The sequence below is a fragment of the Microchirus variegatus genome (assembly GCF_963457635.1).
Source record: "Microchirus variegatus genome assembly, chromosome: 16".
Taxonomy (NCBI): Eukaryota; Metazoa; Chordata; class Actinopteri; order Pleuronectiformes; family Soleidae; genus Microchirus; species Microchirus variegatus.
Window position 1 is genome coordinate 5,550,796 of NC_139817.1, and position 10,275 is coordinate 5,561,070.

General features: G+C 40.9%; 3 protein-coding genes across 3 annotated transcripts; all 3 read right to left on the reverse strand.

Moving 5' to 3' along the window:
* Positions 1–1,174: 1,174 nt before the first annotated feature.
* On the reverse strand, positions 1,175–2,348 carry LOC310938404 (trace amine-associated receptor 8a-like; the record flags this gene model as incomplete). Its single annotated transcript, XM_083902897.1, has 3 exons — positions 1,175–1,197; positions 1,338–1,978; positions 2,179–2,348. The coding sequence occupies 3 exons, from the start codon at positions 2,346–2,348 to the stop codon at positions 1,175–1,177; spliced, it is 834 nt and encodes a 277-aa protein (XP_083759023.1).
* Positions 2,349–3,107: 759 nt separating this feature from the next.
* LOC310938405 (trace amine-associated receptor 9-like) lies at positions 3,108–5,927 on the reverse strand (the record flags this gene model as incomplete). Its single annotated transcript, XM_083902898.1, has 3 exons — positions 3,108–3,232; positions 4,981–5,558; positions 5,758–5,927. 3 exons carry the CDS (start codon positions 5,925–5,927, stop codon positions 3,108–3,110), a joined length of 873 nt encoding a protein of 290 aa, XP_083759024.1.
* A 1,849-nt stretch (positions 5,928–7,776) lies between these two features.
* LOC310938406 (trace amine-associated receptor 8c-like) lies at positions 7,777–8,966 on the reverse strand (the record flags this gene model as incomplete). Its single annotated transcript, XM_083902899.1, has 3 exons — positions 7,777–7,815; positions 8,059–8,596; positions 8,797–8,966. 3 exons carry the CDS (start codon positions 8,964–8,966, stop codon positions 7,777–7,779), a joined length of 747 nt encoding a protein of 248 aa, XP_083759025.1.
* Between the last annotated feature and the right edge of the window lie 1,309 nt (positions 8,967–10,275).

Consider the following 10,275-nt stretch of genomic DNA (forward strand, 5'->3'; position numbering starts at 1 on the left):
TGACCTCTTCAGGTTGGGGGTGAGATCCTGCCCCTAGTAGAAGAGTTCAAGTGTCTTGGGGTTTAGTTTACGGGTGAGGGAAAAATGGAGCAAGAGATTGACAGACGGATCAGTGTGGCATCTGCAGTAATGTGGGTTCTTAAGGTTTACTTATCTACACCCTCTTCATTCTGTGATATATTATGTCCATGCATTTATTTTCTTGCTGTTACACAGCCTTTCCTGTATGTAATTGTGTTCAGGTGTCATAAAAAAATACTGCATCATTATTTGAATCCATAACTTTTTTCACCATGAAACAAACGTGTTACTAAAAAAAAACATCAACCTTGAACTGTTAAGGACATATAGTGTCTCAGGGCTCCATGCCAATTTTTGTTGTACTTATCAAAGTCTATAGTCAGTGGCATTTGGATTGGAATGATGTGACTGAAAGTTGGTCCGATGAATTAATGATCATTGAATTATACATCATGTGGATGTAAAGCAAAAACATGTATTGAATAAACCTGATGTAACAGACCTTTTTCCCAGCAGATATAGAGAATCAGGGTCATGTTATTGTTCAAATTTAAGGGCAGGTCACACTAAATATGGGACATTTTAAACTTTTTTCTGAAAAGTGTGTTATTTTTAAATTACATACACATATGTGGATGTGTTCTAATAATGTGATTGAGACAAATATACTGTATGGTCATTAAAGCATTGCTGAAACAACATAACGATGGCCTAAGGCTTTTGAACAGTACTGTATATCAGCGAAATGGGTTCAAATTCAAGAAGGAATCCACATAATGTGTTCAGATTTCTTAATATATATCCATGCACATATGAATATTGTAATATAAATGTTAAAATCAAGGACAATTAACAATATATAACAGTTTTATTTTCATTATATGTGACTCCTGTGCTTTTAGTTTTCTTTGGCTCTATTGTAATTCATAATTTTTTTATTCTTGCAATGTTAGGCTGCAAATGTATGTCCATTTACATCCCCTCATTAAAGCATTTAATAATCATTTTAATTCATTATTATTTGTGTTTTTGCTCATCATTCATGTACTTTGTGTAATCAATACTCCACTTGTGTGACACCCAAGAAGGCTTTTACACATTTTAATTTAATATTTTCTTCACAGTCTCTCTCTCCTTCTACATCACACTCACTTCACGGGAGCCAGGCTGCAGAATCTGAAGAGAAAAAATGTGTTTAATGGTTTTCCTGACCCACGGATAGAAAAATACATAAATCACAGGGTTAAAGGTCGAGTTTATGTAGATTAACCAATTCACAATGCCCATAGACGACGTCACGTCCCAGGTAGTCTCACCTGCAAGAGCAAAATAATAATATGGACATGTCGAGAGAAGAAAAACTATCAGTACAATACCCAGAGTCCTGGCTGCTTTAATCTCAGATTTCATTGCTTTTACATTCTGGGAAAGCTCCACTTTGATGACTGTGACGTGAGAGCGCATGGCCCGAGCCTGAGACACAGCGACCACGAACACTCTCAAATACAGAACTGCTATGATAACAATGGGGCCTAAAAACGTGCCAATAAGAACAACAATTCCTTCAGCAAAACCGATCACAACTACACAATTTCCATAGCAGGTTTTATATATGCCAGGCTGTTTTAAGACATCCCTCAATATCCAACTGCTTTGTACACTGGAAAATATCCAACACAGACAAACACAGAGTTTAACTCTGCTCAGAGTGACTCTGGTGGTGTAAAACATGGGGTTACAAATTGCTATATAGCGGTCGACTGATATGAGCACCATGCTTCCCACTGAAATGCCGACAACAAGATTAGAAACAAAGTAATGCACGACACACATGACGTCGCCCAAGAACCAGCAGCCTTGGCTGTGGAGGAGAAGAAGTGGCATCTGCAGGAAACCAACGATGAAGTCAGCGACAGCCAGAGAGAGGAGGAGGAGGTTGGTGGTGGTGTGGAGCTGCCTGAAATCAGAGAAAATCAACACTGACAACACAGATGTTCTATGTATAACCAACAATATATAATACTAGGAGAAATACAAGAGCAGATAAGTGCATTTGCAGCTGAAGTAGCAAATATTTAAGGATGTTTTAAACATGGTTGCATGAGAGACCTAAATTTACTCATATGCTGGAACCATGTGGAGAAATTGTGACTCTACTTGAAGTGTGAGATAGAGATGATGACCAGCAGGTTTAGGATCACTGTCAGTATCGTGATGCAGGACAGCACAGTGTAAGTGATCATGGTCTCCACGTAAGGACCCGTCATCCTCCTGCAGGAGGTGTTGATGTGGGGAAAGCAGAGTTCAGCTTCCTCCAGAGCCTCCATGTTCAGAGAGAGAGAGGAGATGTTTTCGAAAGCTCTGACAGCTTTCTGATCGAAAGTCTTCATCATACAGTTCATATATCTCTTTCCTTCCTCATCTTACATATGCAAATTCCACGTCATCATAAGGCCAGAGTAAAAAAAACAGTCCCCTGGTACGCCTGAAGGCACAATCTCAATTCTGAAACAGATGAGATGCAGCGGCGTGCAAGGACATTTGGAAGGGCAGGGGCAAAAATGAAAAGGCCTCTGAGTATGCACCGTTGGGGCAGGCGTTACTAGTATGCTTAAGGATGGCATGCCCAAAATTCCAACTGGGTACAAAGTCAGCCCGACCCTGGGGACTGAATTGAAAGTGAACATCAACATATTGCTTAATTAAGCAAGTTGCATTTTTGTCCGATGTTTGGTGGTAAACTGGGACATCATTTACAGCCTTCATTTCTTCTAAGGACCACTTTTGCGACACTGTCATATCGTAACCCCCAAACTGTTGGTGGACTCCACTGGTAAGGTATGCTGTCAACCAGACAGAGTCTTATCAGGCCTTTATGGGCCCAAGTCACAAAGGCCTTGGGGCCTCTTAGAAGGAGGCCTGCTAGGTATATTCCAACTACAGGGGTATTACACTCCTCAGCCTCCTGGGTAAGAGCTATTTGGGGGTCCTGGAGAGGAGGGTCCATTGTACAATCCAACCTCTCTCTCAGGAGGAGCAGTCTGGTTTTTGTCCTGGTTGTGGAACAGTGGACCAGATCTACAGTCTCAGCAGGGTCCTGTAGGGTGCATGGGCGTTCGCCAACCAGTCTCAATGTGCTTTGAGAAGGCATTATTCGTGTCCCGTGGGGAGTCCCTCGGGCAGTGCTCCTGCAGTATGGGGAACTGGACTCCTTGATAAGGTCCATTTGGTCAATGCACGACAGGTGTCAGAGCTTGGTCTGCATTGTAGGCAATAATTTGGATCTGTTTCCATTTGGGGGTTGGACTCCGCCAGGGCTGCCCTTTATCACTGGTTTAGCCAGAGCTTTGAGAGAGTCCGGTTTGGTGGGTTCAAGATTGGGTCTCTGTTTTTTGCAGATGATGTCGTCCTGTTTGCTTCATCGGACCATGATCTTCAACTCTCACTGGAGCTGTTTGAAGGCCAGATGTGAAGCAGCTTGAATGACAATCAGCACCTCCAAATGCAAGACCATGGTCCTTAACCAGAAAACCGTGGAGTGACCTCTTCAGGTTGGGGGTGAGATCCTGCCCCTAGTAGAAGAGTTCAAGTATCTTGGGGTTTAGTTTACGGGTGAGCGGAAAATGGAGTAGGAGATTGACGGACGGATCAGTGCGGCATCTGAAGTAATGTGGGTTCTTAAGGTTTACTTATCTACACCCTTTTCATTCTGTGATATATATGTCAATGCATGTATTTTCTTGCTGTTACACAGCCTTTTCTGTATGTAATTTTGTTCAGGTGTCCTAAAAAAATACTGCATCATCATTTGAATCCATAACTTTTTTCACCATTTAAAGTCTCAGGGCTCCATGCCAATTTTTGTTGTACTTATCAAAGTCTGTAGTCAGTGGCATTTGGATTGGAATGATGTGACTGAAAGCTGGTGTCACGTATTAATGATCATAGAATTATACAACATGTATGTAAAGCAAAAACATGTATTGAATAAACCTGATGTAACGGACCTTTTTCACAGCAGATATAGAGAATCAGGGTCATGTTATTGTTCAATTTTAAGCTCAGGGCACAGTAAATATGTGACATTTTAATCATTTTTTCTGAAAAGTGTGTTATTTTTAAATTACATACACATATCTGGATGTGTTCTAATAATGTGATTGAGACAATTATACTGTATGGTCATTAAAGCATTGCTGAAACAACACATAACGATGGCCTAAGGCTTTTGCACAGTACTGTATATCAGCAAAATGGGGTCAAATTCAAAAAGGAACCCACAGAAATGTGTTCAGATTTCTTAATATATATCCATGCACATATAAATACTGTAATATAAATGTTAGAATTAAGGACAATTAACAATATATAACAGTTTATTTTTTTTTATATGTGACTCCTGTGCTTTCAGTTTACTTTGGCGCTATTGGTATTCATTATTTTTTAATTATTGCAATGTTTAGGCTGCTAATGTATGTCCATACCCATCCCCCTCATTAAAGCCTTTAATAATCATTTTAATTCATAACTATTTGTGTTATCGCTCATCATTCATGTACTTTGTGTCATCAATACTCCACTGAACGACTGGTGACATCAAATTCACAGGATTAAAACACATATAGATCTTTGCATCCAGTAAACAGAAATGCTTGACACAATCAACAGAAGGCTTTCACACATTTGCATTTAATATTTTCTTCACAGTCTCTCTCTCCTTCTACATCACACACACTTCACGGGAGCCAGGCTGCAGAATCTGAAGAGTAAAAATGTGTTTAATAGTTTTTCTGACCCAAGGGTAGAAAAAGACATAAATCACAGGGTTAAAGCTCGAGTTTAAGTAGAGTAACCAATTCACAATGTCCATAGATGACGTCCCAACCGAGGTAGTTTCACCTGCAAGAGCAATACAATAAAATGGACATGACCAGAGAAGAAAAACTATCAATACAATACCCAGAGTCCTGGCTGCTTTAATCTCAGATTTCATTGCTTTTACATTCTGGGAAAGCTCCACTTTGACTGTGACGTGAGAGCGCATGGCCCGAGCCTGAGACACAGCCACCACGAACACTCTGAAATACAGAACTGATATGATTACAACAGGGCCTAAAAATGTGCCAATGAGACCAACAAGTCCTACAGCCGAACCCACCACAACTACACAGTTTCCATAGCAGGTGTGATACATGCCAGGCTGTTTTAAGACATTCCTGAACATCCAACTGCTTTGTACACCAGAAAATATCCAACACAGACAAACACAGATTTTAACTCTGCTCAGAGTGACTCTGGTGGTGTAAAACATGGGGTTACAAATTGCTATATAGCGGTCGACTGATATGAGCACCATGCTTCCCACTGAAACGCCGACAACAAGGTTAGCAACAAAATAATGCACAACACACATGACGTCGCCCAAGAACCAGCAGCCTTGGCTGTGGAGGAGAAGAAGTGGCATCTGCAGGAGACCCACGAGGAAGTCAGCGACAGCCAGAGAGAGGAGGAGGAGGTTGGTGGTGGTGTGGAGCTGCCTGAAATCAGAGAGAATCAACACTGACAACACAGATGTTCTATGTATAACCAACAATATATAATACTTTGAGAAATACAAGAGCAGATAAGTGCATTTACAGCTGCAGTAGCAAATCTTTAAGGATTTTCAAACATGGTTGCATGAGAGACCTAAATTTAATTGTTTGCTGGAACCATGTGGAGAAATTGTGACTCTACTTGAAGTGTGAGATAGAGATGATGACCAGCAGATTTAGGATCACAGTCAGTATCGTGATGCAGGACAGCACAGTGTAAGTGATCATGGTCTCCACGTAAGGACCCGTCATCTTCCTGCAGGAGGTGTTGATGTGGGGAAAGCAGAGTTCAGCTTCCTCCAGAGCCTCCATGTTCAGAGAAGGAGGAGATGCTGCAGAGAGCTCTGACAGCTTTCTGATCTAAAGTCTTCATCATACAGTTTATTTATCTCTTTCCTTCCTCATCTTACATATGCAAATTCCACGTCATCATATGGCCAGAGTACCAAAAAACATTCCCCTGGTATGCCTGAATGTTCAACTTCAACAGACAGACAGTTGAAAGGGCAGGGGCAAAATTAAAATTGAACTGAAATTGAACATCAATCATAATGTTTACTGTATGACTTAAAATCCTCTTCACATCCAGATTGTAACCAATTAATAAATGCAATTAATGCATGCTGTGGAACGGACAGGCTTGTAAAAAATTCCATCCAATCGTATTGACAGGCCCGACCAATCGATTGGGTAAGGATGCATCAATCAAACTGCACACTTCACCATTCAATGATATTCTGACAAAATACAACCATACTTCAAAAAACTGAAGTATCCCTTTTATTAACCACTTCTTCCCTGACCCTCGTTTTGGAGTCCCTGCTCCAAAATGACATGCCCAAACTAAATAGAGTAAACCACGGAAGTTACAAGCTCTATGTGGATTATCTTTGTATCAAACTATAGATAACACTTGTGAGATTCCACCAGAGGTGTACGTTTCACTGTAGATGCCACTGTGTCAGAGTAAATGTACATGAAACACAGCATAACTGAAGGATTTTTTTTTCTCTCGCCTAAAAAAATATTGCATTTTAAAGCAAATATCACCTTTAAAATAATGCAGTAGGAGCTTAAAAACACATGGAGGTCATGTAACAACATGTGGACATGAGCTGTGCAAAGTCTGATGCTGCTGAAATGAAGCAGAGTGAAATTACAGAGGTTTTATTAAAGAGATGTCTGGGCGTTCTCTCTTTTGGCACAGCTTAGCACCATCTGTGCCATTTGAGATTTCTAGGTACCAAATTATTAAAAAACAATTTAATTGTATTGATATGTCACTACTACTACAAAAAAAAAAGTAGGATAACTCGCTGTAAATCGATGCTCCCTGTGCGGTGCGTAATAACAACTCTGTATAGAGTTAGCTCTGGCTTACCTTGGTCAATTAGGGTGATTGACAGCTCGTTTTAAACCTCTAAAATGGTAGAATCATCTCCATCATCTTCAAATCATCTCCGGGGATAGAACTGAGCAGAAATTCTCCAGTCTGCGTTGGATGATATGATTTTACATGCCATTATGTATACATTATACAATAAACACTATGTGGGCAGGCTGAGTGATGTTTGTCCATATATCTACACGGTAAATTTAGAAACGGGAAAATAAAATAATAAGAAGTAAAGTTACTTTTCAAATGCAGTAATTAAAGTAATCTCATACAATTTACAAAAGTAACTAGTAACTAATTACTTGGGGTTCGAATTCAAAGAGCAATGCAAAGAAATGTGTTCAGGTTACTTAATAAATTTCCATACACATATGAATGGTGTAATATGTTAGAATCAAGGACAGATAACAATATATAAAAGTTTTCTCTGTATTGTATGTTACTTCTGTGCTTTCAGTCTTCTTTGCTTGTCGCTCAAATGCAATTTTTTTGTTTTATTCTTGCAGTGTTTAGGCTGCTAATTTTTGTCCATACACATCCCCTATAAAGCATTTAATAATCATTGTAATTGATAATGATCTGTTATTGCTCATCACTCATGTACTTTGTGTAATTACTACTCCACTGAACTACTGGTGACATTAAATTAACAGGATTGAAAAACATAAAGATCTTTGAATCCATTAAACAGAAATGCTTGACACAATCAACAGAAGGCTTTCACACATTTGAATTTAATATTTTCTTCACAGTCTCTCTTTTCTTCTACATCACACTCACTTCACGGGAGCCAGGCTGCAGAATCTGAAGAGTAAAAATGTGTTTAATAGTTTTTCTGACCCACGGGTAGAAAAAGACATAAATCACAGGGTTAAAGGTCGAGTTTAAGTAGATTAACCAATTCACAGTGGCCATAGACGAGGCCCCAACCAAGGTAGTCTCACCTGCAGGAGCAATACAATAAAATGGACATGACCAGAGAAGAAAAACTATCAATACAATACCAAGAGTCCTGGCTGCTTTAATCTCAGATTTCCATGCTTTTACATTCTGGGAAAGCTCCATTTTGACAACTTTGACGTGAGAGCGCATGGCCCGAGCCTGAGACACAGCCACCACGAACACTCTCAAATACAGAATTGCTATGATTACAATGGGGCCTAAAAACGTGGCAATAAGACTAACAAGTCCTTCAGCGAAACCAACTACAACTACACAACTTCCATAGCAGGTGTTATACATGTCAGGCTGTTTTAAGACATGCCTCAACAACCAACTGCTATGTACACCGGAAAATATCCAACACAGACAAACAGAGAGTTTAACTCTGCTCAGAGTGACTCTGGTGGTGTAAAACATGGGGTTACAAATCGCTATATAGCGGTCGATTGATATGAGCACCATGCTTCCTACTGAAACGCAGACAACAATGATAGCAAGGAAATAATGCAAGGCACACATGACGTCGCCCAAGAACCAGCAGCCTTGGCTCTGGAGGAGAAGAAGTGGCATCTGCAGGAGACCCACGAGGAAGTCAGCGACGGCCAGAGAGAGGAGGAGGAGGTTGGTGGTGGTGTGGAGCTGCCTGAAATCAGAGAAAATCAACACTGACAACACAGATGTTCTATGTATAACCAACAATATATAATACTAGGAGAAATACAAGAGCAGATTAGTGCATTCACAGCAGCAGGGGGAAATCTTTAAGGATTTTTCAAACATGGTTGCATGAGAGACGTAAATGTTTTCATATGCTGGAACCATGTGGAGAAATTGTGACTCTACTTGAAGTGTGAGATAGAGATGATGACCAGCAGGTTTAGGATGACGGTCAGTATCGTGACGCAGGACAGCACAGTGTAAGTGATCATGGTCTCCACGTAAAGACCCGTCGTCCTCCTGCAGGAGGTGTTGATGTGGGGAAAGCAGAGTTCAGCTTCCTCCAGAGCCTCCATGTTCAGAGAGAGAGGAGATGTTTTCGAAAGCTCTGACAGCTTTCTGATCCAAAGTCTTCATCATACAGTTCATTTATCTCTTTCCTTCCTCATCTTACATATGCAAATTCCACGTCATCATAATGCCAGAGTAAAAAAAACAGTCACCTGTTACGCCTTTGGCTGTGGCAGATAACGCTCTGATTGACAGCTCCTTCGTTTTGAGCAATGTATAGCAACAACACAGTCATGGCGACTGTAAACAGAATCCAGCCGTATTTGTTGGAGCCCTCTGGTGACTCGAAGGATGGGGGAGGAGGGGGATTCAACTCGGCAGGTCCAGGTCAGGGTCGGCCCGGTCGGTGCCACGAGGATCCCCTCGTGGGACCTCTCCCAGGCCGTCGGCCGGCCCCCAGTGGTCGGTTCGGTGGTAACCCACAAACCCGTTGGTGGACTCGAGTGGTAAGGGATGCCGTCAAGCTGAAGAAAGAGTCCTATCAGGCCTTTTTGGCCTGTGGAAGTCCAAAGGCAGCTAATTGTACCGGCAGGCCAAGCGGGATGGAGCTTCGGCGGTCGCTAAGGCAAAACCCTTCAGGGGAGGAGTTTGGCGAGACCATGGAAAATGATTTCCAGACGGCTTCGTGAAGGCTCTGGTCAACGATCCGGTGATTCAGCAGGAGGAAGCAGTGCACCATCAACACTGTGAACATTGGAGATGAGGTGCTGCTGACCTCGACTCTGGACCTTGTGGGTTGGTGGGGGGGGAATATTTTGAAGACCTCCTCAATCTCACTGACTGTACTCGATCCTCGCCATAAAGATCATTATGTATGTGTCATATATGGATGGGGGATAGAACTGCGCAGAAATTCTCCAGTCTGCGTTGGATGATATGATTTTACATGGCATTATGTATACATTATACAATAAACTATATGTGGGCAGGCTGAGTGATGTTTGTCCATATCTACACGGTAAATTTAGAAACGGGAAAGTAAAGTAATAAGAAGTGAAGTTACTTTGCAACTTACTTTTTGGGGTTCGAATTCAAAAAGCAACGCAAAGAAATGTGTTCAGGTTTCTTAATATATATCCATACACATATAAATAGTGTAATATGTTAGAATCAAGGACAGATAACAATATATAACAGTTTTCTCTGTATTGTATGTTACTTCTGTGCTTTCAGTCTTCTTTGCTTGTCGCTCTAATGCAATTTATCTGTTTTATTCTTGCAGTGTTTAGGCTGCTAATGTTTGTCCATACACATCCCCTATAAAGCATTTAATAATCATTTTAATTCATAATAATCTGTTATTGCTCATCACTC